The sequence below is a fragment of the Schistocerca americana genome, chromosome X, assembly GCF_021461395.2.
Source record: "Schistocerca americana isolate TAMUIC-IGC-003095 chromosome X, iqSchAmer2.1, whole genome shotgun sequence".
In the NCBI taxonomy this organism is placed as follows: domain Eukaryota; kingdom Metazoa; phylum Arthropoda; class Insecta; order Orthoptera; family Acrididae; genus Schistocerca; species Schistocerca americana.
This window is the reverse complement of record NC_060130.1, coordinates 757,842,589-757,870,170: the sequence shown is the minus strand read 5'-3', so window position 1 is coordinate 757,870,170 and position 27,582 is coordinate 757,842,589. Positions and strand designations below refer to the sequence as shown.

The window sequence follows — 27,582 nt, the reverse complement described above, 5'->3', positions numbered from 1 at the left end:
TAATAGTAACGTTAACATCCCCCAACTTGTCACAAGCAAGTAACCTGCATGACTGGGCAGAGGATGCCGTTTGTATCAGTACTGACCCAGAGCGCATTTTAGACAAGCCCTCCACCTCCCCAAACTTGTCCTCTAAATGCTCGACGAAGAACTGAGGCTTTGTGGAGAGAAAAGACTCCCCATCAGCTCTCGTGCAAACTAAGAATCGGGGCGAATAACTGTTACCTCCATCCTGAGACTTATGCTCTTCCCACGGCGTGGCCAGGGAGGGGAACGTTTTCGGATCGTACTTCTGAGCATTAAATTGAGCCCGAGAACGCTTAGAGACTGCTGGCGGCTGGCCGCCAGCGAGAGATGATGTACCACGCTTCATTCCAGGTCATCCGCCCTGATGACCCCTACTCCGACCAAGGGCCCTCCCCACGGGCGCCACCCAGCCACAGCAAAGGCCACCTGGCAGGATGGCCGTTGCCGGGAGTCCCGATACCCCAGTAGGATAGGCATCTACTCCTTGGCATACGTGGGGAGTTAACGGCGCAGGCATCAGTAGAGCGATCCCTGTGTTGTCAGGGGGCTACAACCAAGAGGGTACATGGCGGCCCCACCACAACAGACTGGCTACCGTGCTGGATCTTAGGTGCAAAAATGTCCAAGGTCGTCGTCGCAGTTAAAAGAAACACTGCAGAGTGCAGTGTGGTAATCGCACCCAGGGACGTATCCTCGCCCAAGAGATTGAAAACGAGCAGGACGCCATTGCAACGATGAGAAAGCCGGCTAAAGGTCTAATTGCATGACGGATACAGTGCACCATGTAAGGCTCGCTCTTTGAAATGATTTAGAAAGATGGAGGTCAAACCCGAGAGGGGACCATCACATAAGGCCGAAACATGTGAGACTCCTTTTAGTCGCCTCTTACGACAGGCAGGAATACCGCAGGCCTATTCTAACCCCCGAACCCGCAGGGGGGACAATATAGGCAGAAAATACGTGTACGGTCATATCTGTTTCACAATTTCCATTACTAGTCTCATGATCATTCTCTCAGACTTTTGGAGAAAAATAGCTACCATCATATAAATTATCACTAAATTGAGTATTCCTCTTTCAAACTTCGCTTATAAGGTTTGCAACTTTCTCCTCATGACAAAAGTGATACTGCCAAGAAGTTTTTTCACGAGCTTAGAAAGAAATGCAGTGTGTTCTGCAGAGCATCCAAGAACCATTTGTAGTCCTATGATCACTCTACTTTGATCTACACACAGTGCTATAACTGCATACTTCCAACAATACAACAGCCTCATGGTAGTGTGACGGGCTAGGCTTGTCAAATGACAGGAGTGAGTTAGAGCAAAGCATTTCACAATCATATAAAAATATGTAAATGAAAGAGTAAAAAACTATGATCAATTATTATTTCAACTGCAAAGAAAGGAGAACACCTGTAAACATAAAATATTTTTATATTTTAATTATAAGTTAGTAGATTTAGGAATTTACAGAGAAAGTATTTACCTGCATAGGTCCAACAGACAGGAAGCTGACAATCACTGAAATCAGGCAAATGCAAACAATGCCAAACACTAGGACACTTGTCTTTGCAAACATGCTTGCTCCAACCAAGCACACCAGCAAGTTGAGGACATTAAGACCAGAGCAGTACAAAAACCTCCACCAGCGACCATCTGGAAGCACATCATGCACCAGATATCCTGCCAAAACATAAATTACCATAGTTTTTGTATACACAGAGTACATACATAATGAACATATTAAGATCACACTGTTACCTTGTCACTAACAGCACAATAATGTTCCATTTGTTACACACAGAGACATCTTACCTTGAATACTTTGTCTCCTTTGCACCTAAAGTAAATTCCCAGTCTTAAGTTTATCACAACGACGACTTACAAATTTAGTCAGTAATTGCACTGAGTGCATTTTTTTTATTTTTTATTATTATATTTTATTACTGTATCCTAAGGATACAATATGGTGATACTACATATGATTAAATTTAATGTGGGTGTCACAGTTTTAATAGACCTGTTTTGATGAAAAACTGCATGTAAAGTAAATGAAGGTATGTAGAGACAAGAGAAACTGGTCGAGATGTGTCACACCACAAGAAGCTGCCATATTAACAAAATGAAATGCACTGACCTCAGCACAAGTTTTGAACACAAGACTAGTTCTCAGAGCAACAATATACAGTACAGTTTCTTCATGGCTAATTGCACCAAGAGCTTTTCAGACATGTAAGTCTTTGGAACCCATACATCGCACATCTTTAATCAAGCCTGAGTTATAAAAAAGCTGTTCTTCATCACCAGATGCAAATATATAATAACATACTGAAACACTGTTGAGGTTTTTTTTCCACTTTTTAAGTTTCGCATGAAAAGTAACCAGTTCAACTTATAATCAAAAATAGGGTCAACAAGTTTACCAATTATTTGAAATTTATAGTAGCATAATTAATTTCTAGAAGACAAGGGCTTAATTCTGAGCTTCAGCATTCAGAGATGTTATGGAAATATTTTAGTATGATCCTGTGTATGATCCTCATGTGACAGGCAGATGACAGCACTTGCATGTGAAAGACACAGGTCCCAGGTTTGAGTCCTAGTCCAGCACAAAGTTTTAATCTGCCAGGAAGTTTCAGATCAGCACACATTCTGCTGCAGAGTGTAAATCCAATCTGGAGTATCAGTTATGTTCTGATACAAATTCTGTGCATCCATACTTATGCCACAGTCAAATACATCCTTCATAAAACTGCTCAAGAAAGGTTTAAGTTCTATCATAAAACTCCTAAAGACAGGTTTGAGTACTGTCACGGTCATTAGAGAGGGGTTATCAACTCAGTTGAAGGAAGCTGTGAAGCACTGTACTATCTTGGCATTCAACTAAAAGATATCTATAGGAAATCAAAATCAGAGTGGCAAAGCAGGGATACAAAGTCTGCTTCTGTCAAAATTGAAAGTAGGATCCTAACCACAGAACAATCTCATTCTGAGACATCACTTAAGCCTTTCAGATGTAATTAGAAAACAACAGTACAGAAGTATTCTTTGACTGTGGAGTAAGAGCTTACCACATACCATACAAGATTTCATTCAAGCATCTTATCACAAAGTACAGATACAGCAATAGCCTAATTGCCACAAGAAGATGGAGTAGTTGGCCACATTCAAGCTATAGTATTGCAACCCAAGTATATGCTGACTTGTTCCATTGCCACACAACACTTCCTACATGTTTTGCTGTTAATAAATTATTTTAAGCAAGTAAATAGGCACTAAAAGAGTGATTTTTGGTGGGACAAAAAACTAGTGTCTGGATTGCTGTCAGCCACAACATTGCTCATGAAATGCAGGGACTTATGTTTAGGTACCAGTCTGGCAAACACTTTACAGCTATCTGGAAATGTTATGCTGAAACGACCAGTAATCCACCATATTTTGTGTTCTATCTCTTATAGTTATTTTTAGTAACTTGGTCCAGTAGTGCTATATATTTGCTTATACTCTACCAGTCTCCTATAATCTTGCAATTCAAAAAGAATGATTATTACCATTTGGAGAGTTCTACCACTGTCTGATCACAGTCTCTGGTTTTTGTCATCGCAGTGAAACTGTTGCAAGGCATGCATTCAAACTGCAACAGGGTGGACCACCTATTCTTTACTGTCAATTTGCACAACTTATTCAACAAAGTTACCATCTATATGTGGTGTACACATACTTCAGACAGACAGTACCACATGAGAATGAAAAACACTTCTGATACATTCTACCATGTCCATGAAAACATTCCTTTGTGCAAATACAGCTAGTTGCATGTGCAGTGTCCAGTGAGTCTTGTTAAGCAACCATTTTTGAAGCTTTCATCATACAACAGCTCTTTGGAATATGATGATCTAATTTCACAAGTGGCAATCAGTTACTGCTTAACAGCAAACTGAAGAAGTTCAGGACACCGTCATGGGCTACCTGCAATCCCAGGCAGCAGAAATCCATGCAGAGGGAATTTGTCATCTCATTAAGAGAGATGATACATGCTTAAATATCATAGTGATTATATAGAGAAGTAATAGAAAGAAGTAGTTTTAAAATATTTTAAAGAAATTAACTTTAACTGTAATAGTATTTTATTTATATCTTTGCAGAGGTTACTTTCTTGATAGCCCTCATATATTTGCTAAGGATTTATCTTCACTGCTAGTCACTACAGTGTTTCCAATCACCTATGTATGACTCTCATAATTGTATTCATGTTTTGTTCTGTTACTTTGTTCATCAGAGATGTTGGCAGAACAGATTTATATGAACACCTATGGTTTAGATGTGGTGATGGGTAGTCCTGACCGATGACTCAGTACCTCAGCTATAAGGTGTGTTGTTACTTTTACTGCTTCTATTATTTAAAACTCTTGGTTTAATGTACTGGCTTGTTGCACTATTTTCTGCCTTCTCATGAATTAATACTATGTAAACAGTTGATTTAAAGTCAATTGGAAGTTCATCTGCTGTTACACTCCTGAACATGCAGCCGAAGAGCCAAATCAACAACATTGGTATTAGGATGTGTGATTTGGATTTCAAGGAAAACTGAGGAGTTTAAGAATACAATGTGGTGGTGGTGGTGGTGGTGGTGGTGGTGGTGGTGGCAGCGTATGTTTGCATACACAACAGCAAGGTCTTTATTGTCCACACTAAAAAATGTATTTGGACAGGCCTGTGGTTAAAAGAAATTCCACTGGAGCTAATTTCAAATATATTCCTAAAACCTGTGGCTTTCTTTTATGTATGTATCCCACCCCATACATAGAAAAATGCATGGTTTTTGGTAAATATCATAATTTAGTCCTGGTGGAAATTTTATAGAATTAAAAAGGCACACCACTATAATGTGGCAGATAAATGAACCATTAGAATGATATGATGGCTCAGTTCTGACTCGCACAATAAAAACTGATGGAATATAGAAACATAAGAAACAATACCACAAAAAGGTGACTGATCACTGGCCTACAAACACACCACAGCCTCCAGCCTAAAAGTTTAGGGTTGTCATCAGTTCAAACAGAGGACAACTTCCCACTTAAGTCTGATTCTGCCCTCTTGTATGAATAAAAGATGCACTTCATTAAAATGTGGCGTACAGTGATTCACACACCATGAGCACAAACATCAGCACCTCCTCTTGCCAAAATAATAATGATGAAGCTATATGTTAACACCTCAGTTGGTAAAAGTATTTTCTTTGTTTGTTCCACTGGCTCACATCACCTCGCATCGGTCATGCAGGTCTACACTTGCTGGTATGATTGCATTTCAGGTTTTAACTGTTGGTGGCATACTGCTCTAAAAAAGTTCAGCAGGTCAGCAAGTGTTGTCACAACAGCAAGGTAAGTTTTTTTATTATTCTTCATTATATTGCTTAAATAAATAACAATATTAATTTTTCTTATCAATAAAGACGTAATTATCCCAACTGTAAGCCATTCTTCACTTTTTTTTTCAAATTATGTTGTTTAATGTGTAACAAAAAACAGCTATCATGTGCATAAGTACCGCATTTTGTTTGAATTTTATACCATCGACCAGCATTATCATGCTCAGGAGCTAAGAAATGATAAAATGTTAATTAAAATTTACCTTCGCATTAAAAATTATTTATTGCAATGGGAATTGCTTCTCAAATGCTAACTGGAAAATGTATTGTGCCTGAGAGTGATAAATGTTTAGTATTTTAAATTGAACAAGTGACATCAGTGATTTGTCTGATGACAACAAAGCTTATGTTGAATGTCTGTTACAATTGACAGTGAGTGAAATAAAAGAAACACCTTCAGACTCACAAATATTTATAAACCTTTCACACATTTTCATATGATTAATACTTCTTGTAGATAGTTAAGGTACACATATACCATCTTGGGAAGTAACAGGGTGGCAACACCACCAAACACACACACACACACACACACACAATGGTAATGAAATACACACATTCCATACACAGCACTAACCACCTTCCACACAAGGCATGATTCAACTGTCATTTATATAGTTGTTATAATCACAGAGATCGGTCTACAGTAGATGAGGTTCATATGACATTGTGTGAAGCCAAATTTCTGAAGACTGTCAATAATTGTGACTGTAACACCAGAGTCATAAATACAACAATGTTTTGCAGTGTAATAGCAAAGCATAATGGCTAGTATATAAACCTGATGTGCAAAAGGTCAAAAGTTCAAAGTTCATCAAATATAGTGAAATCTTTTGTTTTTCTAAGTCTAGTCAAAGGACTGAGTATCTTTCTTGTTCAATTAATTTACTTTTTTGATTTCTAATACTTTGTAGCATCATTTTCATCATCGTATTGACTTTTTATTCCCTCTTATTTTTCTTCCGAACATTATTTTTTGTTTGGAATCTGCTTGTATAATCCATAACCTGCAACCAAGCGTCCACTAGGACTGCTCATCAGCTGTGTAGCCAGCATGAGAACAATTACAGATAACCAAAGACAGCGAGAAATAACTACAGTTTGTTTTACCACTAAAACTGAAATTTTACTGTGGAAGATGGCTACAAAAACAAACATATTACAAAATTGTTCTGTCCAGAGTTTACTCATACGGCTTAGCCTTAAACACTGTGAACAAAGCAATCATGATTTTACTTCAGATGCAGATTGTTGATCATTTTCTTGGATATGCTGTACATTATGAGGTTGTAGTTAGGTTAGGACACAAGTTTAAATTCAGGGCTACAAAACTCATCATTTGCCACAGATCAATCATTGGTCACTTAAAATCAGCTGTCAACAGGGTATTTCCCATTTCCATCATACCTTGTGGTGGCCACTTCCAGCACTGCTCTGTGTTACGCATAAAGAGAATTTGTAAACTGACCTGACATGTTTGTGTGTCACCTATAACTGAGTGACAGCTGGCAGTAGATGTGACAACACTGTAGCAGCAAGTGACAGATCTCAATTGTAAAATAATTTTAATTGAGCTATAACCCGAAAGAAATTATTTGGGGATAAGAACCAGCAACCTCATATTGGGGTGGGGGGAATAATGAGGAAGGGGGGGAGGGGGGGAGAGGGGGGGAGGGGGAGAGAGAGAGAGAGAGAGAGAGAGAGAGAGAGAGAGAGAGAGAGAGAGAGAGAGAGAGAGAGAGAGAGAGGGGGGGGGGGGGGGGGAGTGGCAGAGGTGAACAGCAAGAGAGGGGAGGAGTAGATGGACAAAGTAGAGGTGGAGAAAGTGAACAGACACAGAGGAAGAAGGAGATGGGTTAATAGAAGAGTGGAATAAATACATACCCTAGCAAGGGTACTTAGCTAGCCTTCCTATAAATTGTAAATCCTATTCCATTGGTGAACAGATGATTTCTTTTTCAGAAGTGTTTCTTTAAACAGCTTGCCAAAAATAAACAGAGTCCTGTAGGTTTGAAAAATTTTGTGATTTCACCAACTTCAGGTCTTTCAACAGAACTTGAAATACACTAAGATGCTTCAAGGAATCTCGATGGAGCTGGGACTTGGGCTAGTCGTGGTTCTTCAGCTGTCACAGACCATTCCCCCTAGGTGCTGCTTGTATTTTGACAGATATTTCACTAAAATTCCCATGCTGGAGAAATTAGCTGATGTGGAGTCTCATGGAAGAGGAACAGTTATGATGATCAAGATAAACTTCCATGATACTTCCAAAATAAAATCAGAGGATTCATTACAAACTGTTTCAAGTGATGGCAAGATAGTTTTAGTACAATAGAAAGACTGCAAGCAGATCGCAAATGCATCTACATGTTCTGGAATTCACACATAACACAAGGTGAAGCACTTGTCCAAAAAGAGGAAAAAATTCTGAGTTGCAATATCCTTCTCTTGCATACAAATATAACCAGTCAATGGGTATTATCAGCAAATGGAGGACTACCGCACTTTGTTTAGGTAAGGTGTTGGACTTTGAAGATCATTCTGCACTTGCGTAACTACTGTGAATAGTTGGATGAAATACACAATAGCTAAAAATTAAAATTCCATGGAAAAGAACTTTCTGAAATTTTGATTGGAAATTGCTGCATCTTTGGTCGTAACTCCAGTGACAGAAAGACCAGAGACGGAAATACCCAGGGCTGAAACTGAGTCCAAGGATGGTAAAAGATCAAAAGATTCCAATCCTCCCACATCCTATTACTTGTAATAACAAAGAGAGTAGATGGTTATGATCATTTCTCAGCCATTGATAGCCTGATTTTTCCAGTGTAGATTAACATAATGTAAGAGAAGAGCCATATCAACACGACTTGCCAATCTGGTTGTGTGTTAATAAAGAAGTGCGAAGCGCAAATAAATAGATCCTAAATAGACGCACGAGATTCAAAAATGTTACATTTGTGGACATAAGTTATGTAGGAAGAAGGTTCCATACATCCCATGGCTTACATCTCAACAGACTAGGAAAGGACTTAGTTATAAAATGGATCCAAGAAATAGTGAACAGCAAATTGAATGTGCAGTATTGTGCTACAGAGGCCATACCTCTCAAGGACAAAAATTATGAATACTTGGGAGAATCAACCATGAAATGCCAGGTCAGTAAAACGATATATTGGCAGAACAAGAGTGATGTTTTTTCTTAAGACAATAAAACCTTCCACCAGCACAACACCAGATGCAAGTGTATGTGTTTTGTAAGTGCCTCAAGCAGACGTCAGTTCACACGAGAATAATTTATGCTTTTGAATCATTTATCACAGGACTATCTCTACATGTAATAATAGTTACAGAACACCAGTAAACAGTGAACAACATTCAATATTGCAAATTAGAAGGCTACAATCTAGCTACATTCTACTGCAGAACACACAATAAAGGTGATGGTGTTGCCATCTACTCAAGAAAATGTAACTTCATAACTACCACAGAAAAAGTGTTATGGGGAACAATTTCTGTGTTGACAAAGTTTTCGAAATTTCAATTCTTAAAATCACATTTTGCAGTGTTCCTTACTATGTCATAGGTGTATATAGATCCATGTGAGGAAAGTTTGATTCTTTTCTGAAATCATTTGATGGAGTTTTAAGTAAATTAATGTCAGGCTGTAAAAGTGTAAACCTTGTCATACTGGGAGATCTGAACATCAATACTTAACATGATGGTCAGGGAAGCAAACGTTTTACAGATTGTATCCTGTCTTATGAGGTTAAAGATCTTCTTGGCCTAGTACACACCACAATAGCTAACACACATAGTAGTTCAATTGATCATGTTATCACAAATTATGACCGTATCATCTCAACAGACATAATAAATGGTCACCTCTCAGATCATTTAGATCAAACACTGGAGCTAAAATGTAATACCAAATTCAAACCAAGAAAATGTACAAGCACAGGCGAATATTGTCTGCAAACAACATTGTTACACTAAGACACAGTTTAAGTGAGGAATCATGGGAATCATATGACTATCCATGGAGCCAACAATAAACGGAACATGTTCACAGAAATTATGACTGAGCACTTAAATAGAGCTACAAATTAAAAAAGTGAGCATACAGAAAAATCAACCTTCAAAATCAAAACCTGTGCCATTCGATTTTAAAACAAAAGATATGAAAGAAAAAATGAAAAACACGTGTAGCTTACACAGACTAACTAAATTATATAAAGAACTCTACAAGCAGTACTGCAAAGAAGTCAGGAGACTAAAATCAGAAAGAATCAGCCAACAGATATGAGGTTCAGATAACATTTCAAAGACTTGCTGGTCAATTGTAAATAAAATCAGAAACAATGAAACAGAAACTAAAATTAATAATGTACAATTAAGTGTGAATAATGAAGATATTTCTGATCCTCTTCTAGTCAGCAATATTTTTAATAATTACTTCACAGATACTGTTGAAAATTATGTCTCTATGAAACAGGATACATAGCACTCATTTGAGTCCTGTAACAAACAGAACTGCAGTACACTACCCACAGTAAGCACATATGACATTCTGCAGCTTATTAATAACCTCAGAATCAAAAAAATCGGCAGGATTAGATGAAATTTCTCTATATCCATTGAAGAAATGTAAACATGAACTAATGAAACCACTAGTTCACCTAATAAACTGTGTTCTCGAACACAGTGTGTTCCATGACAAGTTGAAACTGTCTGTAGTGAAACCAATACACAGAAAGGGGAAAATAAAGCGTGTACAGAACTACAAATCCATTGCCCTAATCTCAACTTTCAGCAAACCGATAGTGAAAATAATATTTAAAAAAATCTTGGAACATTACAACAATGTTGACATATTACGTGATTTCCAGCATGGTTTCAGAAGAGGTCGAAGTATCACGTCAGCAGCAGTGCTATTTGTCCATAATGTACTTGAAAAAATAAATGAAAAATCCCAAGCCGCAGGAGTATTCCTGGACCTCTCAAGGGCTTTTGATAAGAGTACATCATGATGTGCTCTTATCAAAAATTACAGAGTGGTGTCACTGTAAAACTCATGCAATTGCTAGAAACCTATTTAAAGGGTAGACAACAGTGCACAGAGATTATGTACTCTAATGGAGAAATACTGGAGAGGAGAAGGTCAAGTACAAGAAATATACATTTTGGAATCTTCAGGGCTCTATTTGAGGTCCAGTCCTATTCATATGCTATGTAAATGATTTCTCAAGTTCTCTTGATCACTATGTATGCAGACAATGAGCCCAGCATAGTTAAAGAGATACGTAACTTTATTGAAAAGGCAAGAGCTCACGTTGAAGGAGGGAATCTAAAATTAAACATAGAAAAAACTAATATTATTCATTTTAAACCAAGTGGTCTAAACACACAAAATACTGAGATTGATGAAATTCTACCAAAAACCTATACAGGCTGTAAATTCTTAGGTTTATGCATAGATGATCGACTTTCATGTGTGTAAAAAAAACACACACACCCAGTCTATATGTATTAAGAAGATTACCACCATATCTTAATTCTGAATCCCTAAGGACTGTATATTATGGATCATTGTATCTTTTCTTGTCTTATGGAATGGTACTGTGGGGTGAGTTTTCATACTGCAGAAGCGAGCCTTGAAGATCATAGCAAAAGAAAAACCAGGAATTTCTTGCAAATCCCTATTCATTAGACACAATATTCTCACAGTTTATGCCATGTATATGCTAGAAACTATAATGCTAGTGAAAGAAGACACTAAGATAACAAAAAGGAACATGGATATTCAGAACTGCGAAACAAGGCATAGAAAAGATTCTCATATGGTTAACAGAAGATGTCCAAGGAGTCGTTTTTAATAGCTTGTTACCTAATGAAGTTAAGATATTGACAGGGGATAATTTTAAGAAGCAAGTCAAGCAGTGGCTTATCCAAAAATGCCCTTATAACTTGAATTTATCATGAACTACAATGTAATAAGAAATAATGTAAACTAAGAAAACTGTAATTGTAAAAACTTTATACTTAGTTGAAAACGCACATGCATGTAAAATTATGTGTTACGAACAATAAATTGAATTGAAAATTTGTTGTGAAAAGTACAATGCATATTAATGTCTTTTGAAGTATAAAGATTGTTTCAAGCAATTTCACAGACAGAAGTAATGTGATCTCATTCTTTTTTTGTTATTATTAGTGATCTTTCAAGTATTGCTTTCCAATGACAATAATTAATAACTTAAATTTATGTTCTAGTTTACACATGAATGAATAACAATGTTTCAAGCAGTATCACACAGAGAAGCAATATTCTCTTAGTATATTATATAAGTAAGAATGATTTTTAATGACAACCTCTAACTTTTTTTTTTTTAAATTTGTATTCTAGGAGACACATAGATGAATAATAAGTATGTAATTATATTAGGACAAGATAAATATGCCATTCATCTGTCACTCATAGTCCTGTGTACTTGTGAAGCATACTGCACACATTGTAATAATAAACTCCAATCCACATGATCATGTGGGTCCTTTTTTCATATACTTAGTCAAAAACAATTTTTTTAGTATTTTTCCTGGTGTAATTGTAGACTATAAAACAAATTACTACTCGAAATTTGTGCAATTAAAAAAATATTCAGAGCTGAAAGAATTAATGGACTATACCCAATTTATGCACATGTCAAGAGAACTTAGTAGCTCATATGAGATGCATCACAGCTGGCTTCACCAACCACTGCCTATTATCCTACATCACCAGCCACTCCTCACCCCACAGTTGTATAACTCTTCGATTCTATACAAAGATGACACACTGCGGGGGTACACCACTTGTGTTACATTATGTTCCTTGTAGATCTCCTTGGTTGCTGTATCTGCCTGCTCATTTCCCAGAATTCCCATGTGAGCTGATACCCAGCAGAATAATACACACTTTTCTTAAGAAGCTAGCGAAGAAAGGACCAGTTGGTTGGTTGATGGAGGGTTAAGGGACTAAACAGCAAGGTCATCAGTCCCTCAGTCCAGGGGTAGTTTATCTGGAGTTAGTGATGTGTTCAGATAATGAAAGTACGTAGGAGCAGTAAAATCAAGGTATTAAAGGCAACACCGATGGCAAAGAGGAGAAATAATTTATGGAGAATTATATTCATCAAGCAGGTACATCAGTCAGAGCAGACGAGGGGTCTCCTAAGGCTCATTTATGGTGATCAAAACTCCACCAGCATCCAACCCCCACCAGCCAAAATAAGGACGAAAACAGTTACAGAGCAAAGAACGCATTCTAGTCTGGAGATTCAGAAATGTAAAAGTGAAAAGGCTAAAAATGTAATGGACATCAGCTGGACCATTAATAATAAAAACAAGATGAGAAATAGGTAAGGCAGCAGGTGGGAGTCTGCGGAGCTCTGCATGTCATGGGAGACGTTCTGTCCACAGCCATCCTATCCCTGATCCATCATAGCCAAGGCATTAAAGGGAACCCACTATTCAACAGAAAATGGAAACAGGGTGCAGCACAAAAAAAGAAACTGCATCTAAAAGCAATAAAAATGGAGTAAAAGAGGGATGAAAGTGGCAGTTGGCACAGGAGGTAGGAGCCAAGGATCCCCCAGAACCTGTATGCAGGGGTAGAAGCCCCAACCCCAACCGCCCCATCCTGAAGGTAGTTTAAAACCTTAATATACAAAATAAATTGGAGAATCGGTTCAGCTGTCCATAAATGGTCACTAATATTAGAAAAAACTAATTTGGAAGACCATGGTTAGCATGAAGGCCCAGAAGGAGTGACTGCTTGTAAGACTCTGCATAAGCAGTGAACAATCATCCTTCCAAGCCGTTTGCAAAGCATGTTGGAGAGGCTAATTGGTTGGAAGCTGTCAATAGACATTGGGTTTTTGCCTGGCTTAAGGATTAGGAAAATGATACTATATTGCCATTTCGGAGGGAAGACATCTTCAAGCCAAATACAGTTCAAGACCCTGAGAAACTGTAACCTTTGAGAAACATTCAGATGTTGGACCATCTAATTATGAATTGAATTGGGGCCTAGGATTGTATCACGAGATGAGACAAGAACATGAAGCAGTTCCTGGTCAGTGAAAGGTTCATTATATAAATCGGCTTGGCAGGAGGTGAAACATACAGGAATTTCTTCAAATTGTCCTTTCTGTGTTGGAAAGGTAGCTGGGTAAGTAGAGGGCACTAACAATGTCACAAAGTGGGTCACAAGGTGTTCAGCAAAAGCCAACGCCTCAGTACAAAGACAACCCTGAAAGGTTGATCTTTCATGGCCCAGAAGACTATGGAGCTTAGCCCACACATGGGAAGGAAAGGCATACGTTCTCAAGGAGGAGACATAGCGCACCCAGCATTCCTTCTGATAGAAAGACTTAGCACGAAGTCACTTAAAAGTGAGAAGGGCAGCCTGTTAAGGATGCTGCTTGAGACACTGCTGGACACTATGATAATCCAGAATAGCTACTGCAAAATCTTTGGTCCATAACAGGACTGACCGGCAGTGGAGTGTACCTTGTAGAAAGAGGAATAGCAGTACCCAAGGCACACAGGTGATTGCCCAGATGCAGTCTGACAGAGAAGGGGTGAAAGTGACAGCAGAGGTATATAATTGCTACTTGGCTCTTCAAAGAGCCCATCATGGTAAATACTCAGTCAAGTGGTGACAAGGAAGGGTCAGGGTCATTGGGAATCAGTCACTGTCACAAGGATCACCACCGAGATTGGGGAATAGATCGTAACAACAATAGCCAAAATGGTGTCAAGAGTGGCACTGAAGTGGGTAGGAATAGTCAAGGAGGCATAGATCGATATCAGAAAGAAGCTGTTTGATCAGTTGACCCCTACCATAAAAATTATTACTTCCTCACAGTGGGTGGTGAGCACTAAAATCCCCAAGCAGTAAAGCAGGGAAGAGCTGTTTGATTAAGGTGGTCATCTCAAGAGAAGTCAGTGCCCAGCCTGGAGATATACAAATGTTACAAATGGTGAGCACTGGAATAATCTGCACTCACAATGTTATTGCTAACGGCCTGGTAAGGAGAGTAATTCAGTCACTAACAACATCTGTGTGAGCCAATGCACAGATCCAACAAGTTGCCCTCCTGTTGCCAGAAAAATTCCAACGGAATGCATGGTAACCATAAGGCTTTGGGGAATGGTCATCAGTGAAGTAAGCTTCTTGTAGGGCAATACAGACTGCAGAATAAGAAGAAATTAGTTGTTGCAGTTCCAGCAGGTGACAGCAGTATACATTATGAATCCATTGGATCATCACGTTGAGGGTGGCCTAAGGTGTGAAGGGGCCAGGAAGACTAGTCATGTCCCAGTTAAGATGGGACAATGTCAATGAACAGTGGCTCAGAATCTGATGGCATGTGGAGACAGGCACCTCTGGGGCCACCAGAATAGCCGCCACATCATCATCATCATCATCATCATCATCATCATAATTCTTGTGTGGGCTTATCCACTGTAGGTGTGGGGATGGATGAAGAGCCGTGGCTTTTTCAGCCATTATCTGGTGTCGGGCCTCTGATGTGTGGGTTTCCAGGGAGAGGAGCCCTAAGAGCGAGGCCTGTTATTGGTAGACACAAAATTAGAAAGCTGCTTCTCTGCCCAGGTATGGGAAATGGTTCGCAAAGATGGTGTTGCAGGAACCAACAGAGTAGGAGCAATGGTAGAACTGGTTTGGAAAAAACTGAGTTAGGCAGGATGAGGTGACAGCAGTGACTTTTGGATGATTGGTCACCATGTCAACAGGATGTAGGCATTCATTTTTTTTTATTTTTCTTTCCTCAGAATATGAACACCTATACACCGTAACTAACTTTTACTGGGAGGACATTTCCTTCAAGGACTTAGATGAGAGCATGCCATGAGTGGCATTGAAATGAGTATGACAACCATCACATTGAGGAGACACAAATCAAAGTCTGTAATAAGTTGGTCAGTTAGAAGACCCCTACCTGTCGAAGTGGCACACACACACAGGGGGTAATGTGCATTGAAGTCCCCAGTCCCCTAGGAGGAGATATGAGGTCAGGAGTTGCTGTATTAAGGTAGGCAGTTGAACACAAGGAAGTGGCCTACCTGGAGGGAGGGAGACACTGCAAATGGTGAATGCTGGGCTCGTTCACACTCATACCACTTTTGCTTCAAGGTTGGTACAAATGGGGATCCAGTCACTAATGACACCAATGGAAGACAAAGTGCAGTCCCCTCCAGATGCTATCTCGGAGCCACCTTGTTCTGACAGAATGCCCAATAACCATGAAACATTGAACAGTGGTCATCGTGGAAGTGCGTTTCTTGAAGAGCAAGAAAGAACACAGATGAAGAGGAAACAACCTGTTGTATTTCCAGTAGGTGACAGAAATATCCATTGCAATTCCACTGGATTATCATGAGGTGAGGGTCCAGATCAGACATAAAGAAGCTGAGGGTAGGTCATGTCACTGGGTCAGTGGCCATCACTGACAAGGATGGGGTGACATCCATAAAAACTGGGTCTGACTAAGTGAGCAGGAGGGGACAAAACCACCCAGGATGGCGGGGAAGCCTCGTTATTGGACTTGGGCTGCTACTTCTCCCTTGGAGGGAGGTGTTATCAGTATTGCTCTGCTTCCCGTTTAGCCCTATGTTTCTCCCACTGCATCACAAGGGAAGGAAACATTTTGGGTCGTACCTCCCTGTACTGAAAGAGGACTGTCCTCTCTCCTTTCATAGAGTGTGCTGGGGCCATACGGTCACCAGCAGAAGATAACTTCATCTGCTCTCCCCATGGGTGCCACCCGACCTCAACAACAACTACCTGGCCAGTAATCCATTGCTCAGAGTCCCCTTGCCCCTGTCACAATGGGCACATACTCTCTGGTATACATGGGGAGTTTTCAGGTCAGGCACCAGAAGTGCGATCCCTATGTGGTCAGGGGGCTACCACTGCACAGGTACTAAAAGATCCCCCCCCCCCCCCCCGCCCCCGCACAATGGGATGGCTACTGTGATGTGTTTTGGGTGTATTACCTTATTAAATAGAAGGGTGCACATATGGAAAGGCACAAAGGTAGCGCATACACCACACTGGGCGACCTCCTCTGCACTATCTGCACCTCTGGTAAGTTTTGAAAATTGGTGGCAGGTCAAACCCAACAATGGGGACCATGTGTTTATTTAATGCAAAGTTGGAGAATATGCCAGAGGTGAAAACTTGAGGCCCAATCGTAAACCAGATCCAACCGAGGTCAGCACCAAGAAAACCATCTGATGGAGAGGCTCACCTAGCAACACCTTCATTCAAGGGTATAATCCTTATGGATACATAGGTGGTAGTCACACAAATTTATTTTCTTGAGTCCTCCCAAAATTAGCATTTGTACACCACATGTGTGATGATGAAAAATACTCAGTGTTCACAAAAAATACTCAGGGTTCAATTATCTAATGCACAGGAGGTCAGGGACGCATAATGAAAGATCAATGGCAGAGAATGGCCCCACTGCAGAGCTGAAGTGCATGTTCTGCCCCATGTTTGGAAGATCTAGATCATAGCATGCAAAAGTCTGTCGATAGCTTGATCCCACAGGTAGATGGGTAGTGGTGCCCTGTAACTAATGATAAACATTAAAATCCTCCCAGTGTAGGAAAGTGTGCAGGACTGTGATATGAAGTTATTGATAGCTTCTTAGACAACTGGCTCAATGGGACTGGGGGGAGATGACTCTTAGGAATTATAATTCAACACTATGATTCCCAGACATTGACACTGCAAATACTGCTCCTCTTTCAGATTTTGCCCTGGAGATGATGTCCTTTTTATGGTGGCTTTCACAAACTTTATAATGGGTCTTTTGTAGACACAGATACATATCCTGTGCCAGTAGTCATCAGGATGCTGACCTCCACAATGAATAATCAATATATTTCTTGTTAAGTCATCAGTCTTTTTATCTGTTAGTAAAGAATTATATTGTGTGCCTTTAATGGCAGGTACAACACAGAATAAAAAGGGAATAGAACTGGAATTTGGGCACTTACCTGAAGGACCGAATATTTCAACCAATCCCTCCGCACAACCAGTAATGTAAAGGGCACTGCTAACAATGTTTGCAAAGAACATTAGAGTGCCAATAGCACCTCCAAATTCTGGTCCCAGCGTCCTGCTGATCATAACTTAATTTCTGTTAAGAAGAAAACTTGGTCTTTAATTATTTGAGCAAGAATGTATTACTGATCAATATGATTTGGTTCACTCTACTATCCCTGCATCACACACTATCTCATTTATCACATCAAACACGAAATAATCATTTACAGACAAATGATTACATGAAATAAATAAATAAAAATACTTAACCTACAAACTCTTCCTGCTTACTTTATGACTGTACATTTGTGATGGAATTAACAAACAAGACCCATAAATAGTGTACAATCAAAGAACTTTCATAAAAATAGTGACCTTATTAACCAATATTTAGATGATAGTACTGGACAATTTACTAAAAACTATGTAATTTCACATTTGTGTCCTAAAGACAATAGAAATAACCATTTATGTAATGACAATCTGGTGAAGGCTCCCTCCAGTACCTCCAGTGAAGTCCTTGTGCTGTTTACAGATAGAAATTTCAATAATCCTTAATAACAGTTAGGGCTAATACCTTTATGAAAAACTGCTATGACTCATGATAACAAAGCAACAACATACAAACCATGATGCTACAATCTATGTGCTTCATTTTAACAATGATGATGAAGTTTGGATTGTGGGGTGCTCAACTTCATGGTTATCAGCACCCGTACAAATTCCCCATCTTTTCTCAGTCCAATTTTGCCATGTGCATGAACGATGATGAAATGATGAGGACAACACAAACACCCAGTCATTTCAAGGCACGTGAAAATTCCTGACCCTCATTTTAACAAAGCAGACAACTTTATGTCAGATAGTATTACAATTAACTGTCACATGAAATCAAATCGTCATTTACTAGATGAACTGAGATGGAGAGCAATATTACTAACTGGAGAGAAGAACAGACAGAGACAGAAGCTGTAAAATACCATAAATTTCCTCAAATGTTCTAAAATGAGGATGAAAATAATAACACAGGAACATGAGGTTGGCTGATTACATTAAACTCATAGTACTAGTTTCTTAAGTTCAGACCAAGCATTGGTCGACCATTCATGCTGTATTGGTTTTGGTCATGTCCATGCGCAGTATTATGAGCATCAGACAGTACCAATTGAGGCTCCTAAATAGAGAAAGAACAGTTAGATGAACCAGCTTTATTGTATCCGGGGCCCACCGTCCCCATGGTTGCAAGGTAGTGACAGAATAGTGGATTCTGGCTGGCATTCAGCAGCCACTGTCTGTGCAATGTTCCCAGGTGTTGTCTGTAGACACCCATGCCACCTCTTTTTTATGCAGTTTTTTCCCTTCCTGCTCTAAAGGCTGTGAGGTTTTCTGTCACCAGTGAGTATTTAAACCAAAACACGCACCTGCACTGGACCACAGGGTAGTGCTCTTAACTCCACAATGGTATGAGAGACAAAGTCATCCCTCTTTTGGTCCTGTTCATATTTCCAGTAAGGTCATCCTTGCAGTGGATGATATAGAGCCCTAGCACCAGGTGATTAAAATATAAGCACAAGGATCTTACATGGGCTAGGAGCTTCAGTTCCTCCACTTGTGTCGAGAAACAATGTTCCACTACAATACACAAGCCAACTCAGGGGTGAGATGAGCATTTGTATTTCCCTTATCCTTCCAGCAAATTAGAGAATTTAAAACTGATGGTATATTGGATGAGAGGCTAAGTGGTTCTGTCAGACACACTTCAGAACCCACAGCGAGTGTGTACGTGTCGTCAGATAAAACTGGTGCTGAGAGGCCAATGACTTTGGACACTGTCTTTTTATGTTCTCTGCATTTTATGTCTGCTTAGCATTTCATGATGACAGTAAAGATTAAAATACAGTACACACACTAGTAGAAATCAGAACAGCTGTAGGTGTCTTCTGCAGCTCTCCATTGACTTTTTTGATGACATTACACACAGTCATGCCATTAGAGTACCATTCTTCCTTTAATTTTTTAGTATATATGTATGTTATGTCCTCCAAACAGTGGAAACTCCAGGTAGGAAACTCACTCTTACTGACACAGGCTGTGGCCAAAAGCTTTATGCAAGTGTCTTAATTGTGCCTGTCTACAGCTTGACATGTCTTCTTTACAGTAAGTAGCAATCTATATTATGTTCCTGGAATTCACAACACTTTTTTTTTTTTTTCCCCAAATTTAGGGTGCTGTGCAGCTCCATGACGATTGGGTACTCATTACGTTATTTCACATTCAGCACCAGTGTTGCTTGATGTGGAGTAGCAGTTTCCACAAGCTATGTCCTATTTTGAAGTCCTTCACCAAATTCAGGGATCCTGTTATTTCAGACACAGCTTCCTGAATGGAGAAACATGACAACTTTTCTACTAGACCTTCTCCTCTCTTAATCATTAGACAAATTTTCTAGCACTTGATATGAACTCTACTTCTGTTATCACTATGTGTGTGATCAGAAGGGTTACAAGTCACAGCTTCCCTTAACAGGTTGGATGTTAGTAGTATTCAACAGCCCAGCTGAACTGCTGGCAGTGCTTTTACTGGTTCTTGTACACTTTATGGACATCTCACAAGAGCAGTTTGTAACATCCTCATAATCCAGGATATTAAGCTAATATTCACATTCCTCGTGGCATACAACACTCCATCACCATGCTGTACAGTGGTCAGTGAAGTATGCACAGAATTTATGGTTACAGTACGCAGCTCAGAAATCAACATTCCCCAGACTCATACACAGTCAAAACCAACAAAGTTCCCTGAGGTGCAGCCCATTTAGCATGATGCGGGAGCAAAAGAGGATTATCAAGAGGATTACATGCTCCCCCCCCTTTAATGCAATTTGGTATTAGAACAAACTAAAGAAAGCTAAAAAACAAAATATTAGTCATCCCTCTTAAAAGAGCACATTGATCACTTTGGAATGCTGTACATAATGTAAAACTGGTACCTCGTGGTGATGTGACTCTCCACTGTTTATGTTAAGTCATACCCAGCTCGTTGTTTGGAATCAGCATAGTAAGATGAGTCAACATGGAGACGTGAAAAAATGGCAGAGAGGAGCTATCATGTACAGGACTGCCCAAGATCACAATGTGAATGAAGTTGCCTGATTTCCTGGTGTATCACCACAGGCTGTTCTACATGTCTACATGGAATGATGTACCACTCACAGCCATGTAACACAGAGTACAAACAGTGTCTTAAAGATTCCCCATCATGTTATGTAGGGAACTCCATGCAATGCACATTAAGAGTATGGTAACTTACAGCGGCAAATCACTAATGGGTCATATAAACTGGGTAGCAGCTGACTGGAGACTTTCAGTGTTGGATCTTTCTCTCTTTATCTTCTTCTCCTCTCTCTCTCTCACTTTTTTTTTTTTTTTTTTTTTGGGGGGGGGGGGGGGGGCATTTTGTACTACAACATCAGTCCACTCTTTCAGGTACTGTGATCACAAACTAATATTTATTTTATTTAAACATTTGTGGTGATCAAGTGTTACACATATTACATCTCCACGATGAGTAAGATGTGGACCCTCTTGTCTTCCAAGGTGACTACAGCCATGTTCACAGGCCTGCATGCAATTGTTCCTGGTCTTACAAACACTCAGGCACACTATCACATCTTGACTGGTCTGTTAAATCAGCTTATCTTAATCAAAAATTTCTGGGACTATTTTGAATTATGGCTGAAATGTAGAATCCAAATCATCAGAATTTAGTAGCTCTAAATGATACAATCATCCATGAATGGTTTCAACTAGATATGGCATAGTTAAAGAAATATGTAAAAACTCCTGATAACCGAACTGAGGCCAAGACTAGATGAGATGTTCACTGCATGATGTCTCTCGTGGAGTGAAATTTTTGAACCACCTGCTTCATTTAACATTCACTCTACTGTTATTCATAAACTATGGTAACAATATCTGATGGTATTTTTTATGTGTAGCTTCCTCGGATAACAATTTCCAACCTAAATTGGGGCAGGAGGTTCATCCAGTGATGGGCAATGGCTGTAACTCAAAATGATTTAAAACCATTCGAGTTAAGAGTTTACTACATTATGTCACCGGAAAATTAACTGATGTTGAAGTTTTTGTTAGCTCTAATGAATACTCAATTGAAGATGGAAAAAAAAAAATCACCCAGTTCGAAGGAAGAAAATTGCCCTCCAAGCATGTCCTCTTTAAACCACAAGATGACACCCAAGAGGAGTGGAAAAAGAAAAGAGAATGTTTGGGGTCACATTTAAAACAGTGGAAGTATCTATACGATTCCTTCAAAATGTTCACATTTCATAATAAGACTAAAGAATTGGAGCAATTCTTTAAACTGAAGGTTATCTCGGGTACCGCAAAGACATTTATAGTCAGATGAATGCACTGAATGTGATGCACAGGCATAATGAATGGCAACTAAATGATGACACTTCGAAGATGTGTCTTAAAAAACAGTACTTTTGCACAATGGTAACAATTTTCCTTCCTTCATGAGGTACATGCTACCAACAGAAAGTAAATATATTCAAATATAATAAACATCACGACAGGAAGGGACTACGCAAGATATAAGTGGAATGTCTGTGGACATTATGACTACAATACAGCTACATCAAGTACTGTTGTTTCCTGTGTTAGTGACACAGCTGTGCTAGGGACAAGCACTATTCGCAGAAAATTTGGATGAAGAGAGACTCATTAACTACTGGTAAGGAAAGGAAGGGAAAAATAAATAAATAAATTGTGCACAAAACTCTGACAGAGTTAACCACACCTTTGCTTAAGTCACTAAAAGTAGTAGATTATGAAGAATTTTGCAAGTCTTAAATGTAAATTGCTGTGCATTCACTTATTTACATCTAAATATCCTCCCAGTAAGTTCCAAAAACCTGAAAGCAAGTCTGTTCACTGGTCAATAGACCAAAGAACCATTTGAAGACACTCAGTTCAAATAATTACAAGAGGACAATGAAAAAAGTAGCAAGACAATTCTATAAGAATCTTTCAAATGGTTTTGTGGAAAATTTCAACACAGAAATTTGAAAGCATTTGTGAGAGACTGATCCACTCTTATGAACGGCTGCAAGATGGTGCTTTCACCTGGATACTTCACTGCTTCAGAAAAAGTATAAAAGAAAAGGAAATATTGCTGCGTTAAGTGATTATTACAGGGCGATGAAAAGGTGCACTTCAGCAATACTGTACCACAGGCAGACCAAAATCTGATGCTCTGAAGATATTTCATATTTTTTTCATCTTTTCTTGTATGATAAATATTATAAATACCATTACCTTTATATGATAAATTTAATACAAAGAAACAAAAACATCTAAACATTCAAATTTTTAATATTTGTGGGTTTTGGACAGAAATACAGCAAAGACGAAAGGATACAATACGCTCCACCTCCTTCAACAGCCCCATTTGTTGACACAGCACACACTGATGCAACTGTAAATAGCAGTATTCCATACGCTATGACAAACTGTAATATTGTCTCTATCAAGCCAGCATTTCCAACAATGAAACCTGTTAATAAAATAAACTATTAATTAACAAACTCTGAAAGAAGAGTTCAAACACATCTCATTTTATTACAATGAGAAACCATCACTACATTTGTACTACAATGTAAACGGATCAATTTGACACTAAGGAAACTGAAAACAAATTTAATTACAAGACAGATAAAACTATCAACACAAAAATTTTCTTAAAATAGACTCAACATAAAAAGTGATTGAGATTCTCAGATTTTCAATGTAGCAGGTTTCTATCATTGACAGCTAATTAGAAAGAAAACTAGTAAGAAAAGAGAGGAGACAACTGACAAACAGAACACCTGTTCATTCTGACAGCTCAGAGAACAGTATTGCCACCTGGCGTAATTATTTTCAGTGTTCAAAGACATTTTAGGATTTTGAGTGGTGGAAGAAAGGAAAGTAAAAGGTCTTAATATCGAGAAATACGTTCAAAACCTAAAGGCTTATAAGAAACATAAGTAATTATCATTTCTTACCCACTCGAAGAAAGAGCAGTGCACTGAACATAGACAAAGCCACAGGACTGAAGACTCCTGCAAAGGTTCCTAAAGTTCTGCCATTGTTGTTGTTATTATTATTGTTATTGCTGTTCTTGGAGAACGGATTTGCTGCGCTTGGCCATTTCCAGAAAAATTTCCTCCTGCTTATCAACGGGGCGTCCTCTCTTTGCACTATAACTGGCACACTTGTGTCTGAGGCCGAAGAAAAAGGACCTGGATTTATTGTTCCCTCTTCCGGTGACAACATCTTCACGTTATATACAAAAAGCAAACAAAATGTTAATTTTACGACACAAAACACACAATCATCACATTACTCGCAACGCTTCACAGTATCACGATGCACCACACACAACTGTCAAACATCCAAACCCACCCCTCATTCGAGAACTTCTGCTGTTTCCATAGATGAGCGGCCTCCTTAAAGTATATCTTTGGAATACTCATTCATGCATATAACGTACGTTGTGGTGGGATGAATCACGGCACCCCACATACGACCGTGAATGAATCATTGGGTACGATTGAGTAGTGAAATTTACAACAAAACTAAGCACATATTATGTTTACATTTTTACTAACAGAAGATTAAGGACTTACATTACATTTATACTTTTTCCATGGATCCCTTTGAGAGGTGTCTGGGATGTGGAAAGAGTCAAAGGTTATATATATACATATACATACTTAGATACATGCATGGATATTGTACAATTCTAATGCAGAGTTATGAGCTATAATCCTTGTGATGATATTCATCGATGGAGTAGAAGGAGTTGGTCAACAGGAAGTTCTTTAATTCACTCCGAAACTGATCTTTATCAGTTACAAGACCTTTGATATGCTCTGGTAAGTTATTGAATATATGAGTTCCCATGAATTTGACTCCTTTTTGTACTAATGTTAAGCTTTTATAGTCCTTATACAGATTGTTTTCGGTTCTGATATTATAATCATGTTTTGCACAATTTTGTGTAAAAAGAGACATGTTGGAAATAGCAAAGAACGTAAATGAGTATATGTACTGAGAAGTAGTAGTTAGAATATCAAGTTTCTTAAAGGGGTCTCTGCATGATGATATACGACTGACACCAGATAAAATTCTAATGACTCGTTTCTGAATTTTGAAAATGTTTTCTTTGTGAGAGGAGTTTCCCCAAAAGATGATTCCATAACTCATTAGTGAATGGAATCAGGCCAAATAAACGAACTTCTACATTTTTAAATCACCTTATTGAAACAGAATGAGAAAAGTATACATTGAATTATGTAATCTACCATTATCTTAGCTATAAAATCTTGATTACTGATATTTTCATCGCATACTTCTAACATGTTACAGTCGAATTGGTGACAAAACAGATTATATATGATTACACATAATTTTGTGTTCAATAAAGGCCAGTTCATACTTGCCTCCACATCACGTCAAAACATTCCACAGTGCATTTCAGATGGCGGCGTTCAGATAGGCCAACAACGTACCGAACCAGACCGTCACGTAATGTCGCCGTCTTGGTTTCGCAGGAAGAAAGTTGTGACGGTGTTGTAGTCGCATGAGATTAACAGCCTGCCCATCTCCAGAAAGTAGACTCAGAAGTGACATTAAAATGATGCGTACGTGTCCAGTAGCACATTTCGAGTAAGCTGAGCGTGCCGCTGACACCATGTTGACCAGTATGTGTGTGGTCCCTCGGAAATAACAGAAGCAAGAGATAAATATTTTGCTCGCAGCAACTTGGTGCTATTGGGGACATATACGAAGGACGCCAGCTGGAGTGACCGAGCGGTTCTAGGCGCTACAGTCTGGAACCGCGTGACCGCTACGGTCGCAGGTTCGAATCCTGCCTCGGGCATGGATGTGTGTGATATCCTTAGGTTAGTTAGGTTTAAGTAGTTCTACGTTCTAGGGGACTGATGACCTCAGATGTTAAGTCCCATAGTGCTCAGAGCCATTTGAACCATTTTTATACGAAAGACTATAAATTTCATTATAGAGCCTTGCACCAAGCAGAAACGAACTTAATAAGCACTAGTTTTTATCAAAAAGGAAAACCACAATACGTTTCCAAGAAAGTAAACAAGTGCAGATAATATCTATTATGCAGATTATAATTAAAAATATACAAAAGACCCGTTGCACATGTTCAAGATGTCTGGAATTACATGGCTGATGTATCACTTTTATGTTGAAAGTTTTTGATGATAAGTAAAAATGATTTACCCTGGATCACGCTGTCTGCCCTGCAAGTTTTATCAAGTAACCTATAGCACAGGTTACATGTATATTTTTATTACATTAATAATACGTTATTGATACTATCTTTCACATAAGCACTTTAACAAAATTCTTGAAATGCTTCACATACGTGAGTGCAGATGTCAGAAACTATCTCATATATAGCAGCTTCTGAAACGCAAAACAGTCAAAAATGCATATGTTTCTGGATGCTATTGACAAGAGCATTAATCTTACTCTTCTTTCAGGTTATGTTGGTCGTCTTTAATTCGTGTTCTGCTTTTAAATTTACTCCTCAATTGTAATGAGAAGCCAGTAAAGAGTATCAACCTACATACGTTCAATGCTAAACTGAAACTTCAATTCAGTACACATTTCGCATTTCCGTACCTCAACCGATACTTCAGGAGAACAAACTGTACTAATAAATGGCGCGTTTTGAGGAAATCTTTGATACAGTATGTCACTAAAGCTGAATATCTTCGTAAGATGCAAGTGTAAATACGGAAACAACAAATGTGGCATGTTAGCTAGAGTCCACATTTGTACGAAAATAACATTTATTGGACTCTAATGTTTTGCAACTTGAAGGAATAGCTTGTATATTAGAGAAGGGAGACAGAGGTGCAAAACAGTACAAGGAAAGTGCGTGGGCCCGAAAAGAATGTCATTACATAGTGTGGAAGCATTTTTAACCTATTTTCCACATGCTTACTCATGTTATAGTAATGAATTTCATACGTTTGTTACTTCTTATCTTTGCTTTATTATTTTGATTTGTTTTCGTGGACCCGTTTGACTTGTATACATAATGCAGTTTTACTCCTTTACAGGTAAATAAATCTCTTAATATTAAAATGATGCAAAAATATTATCTTAGTGAGGCAAACATTGAAATTTGGTCTTATAATTTTAAATAAACCTAGAGTTTACCACATGAAATTCAAGGTGTAAATTCTCATTAGTCTGCAAGCCAAAATATTTTAAGCATTCTATTATGTTAACAAAATCCGTCTGAAGTATCACACTTAATTATGATCTGTTATTTTTAGAGCACAAAACTGAGGAAAACTTTAGTTCATAAGCTCTATCATTCGCTCATGTATTGGAATGATAGCAGGAGACGCAAGAGAACTTTCTGGGTTGCTCTTTCTAAGTGCTTGTACTTCATTGTGTGCATTAAACAAAGTTCATTTCTCATATGATCATTTAGAGAAATATATTCCATTCCCAAGTTATATAGAAGTCGACAGAAGCATATTACAAATCTACCTCCTTCACAATGTTACTTTTTTTATCACCCTCGAAATACACTTATACATATGTATGTTTGGTTACCAATACTACTCACATCATTTCACATATATCATTTCACTGTCTCCACTCTATAATTGCTTTTCATGGCTGACTTCAGCAATGTTCTGTGTACTTGAAGGTGACAGATGCACATGAACAAAAACCTATAGTAGAAATATGTTTCTATCAAAATACAGCAACAAAGTGGTATACTTTGTGTTTTGATTTGCATTTTTAGAAGGCGCATAGAAGCCCAATACTTGTATTGTTAGCTGCTTCATGCGGAATTTGTGCCTTGTTATGTTCCACCATTTACTTTGCTTTTTGTGAGATATACTGACAGTAAGGTTTTAACCTTTGACACACTACTGTAGT

At 38.6% G+C, this 27,582-nt stretch overlaps 1 protein-coding gene across 1 annotated transcript in view; it reads right to left on the bottom strand.

Annotated features, from left to right (window-relative positions):
• The window catches only part of LOC124555367 (solute carrier family 12 member 9), a 132,458-nt gene extending 108,382 nt beyond the window's left edge, over positions 1 to 24,076 (bottom strand). Inside the window, exons 1-4 of the mRNA XM_047129258.1 lie at positions 23,649 to 24,076; positions 23,024 to 23,158; positions 17,533 to 17,667; positions 1,513 to 1,709 (exon numbers count right to left, since the gene is read on the bottom strand). Of these exons, the coding sequence (XP_046985214.1) occupies positions 1,513 to 1,709; positions 17,533 to 17,667; positions 23,024 to 23,158; positions 23,649 to 23,919 (738 nt within the window). The 5' untranslated portion in view covers positions 23,920 to 24,076. The remainder of the gene's footprint in view (positions 1 to 1,512; positions 1,710 to 17,532; positions 17,668 to 23,023; positions 23,159 to 23,648) is intronic.
• Between the last annotated feature and the right edge of the window lie 3,506 nt (positions 24,077 to 27,582).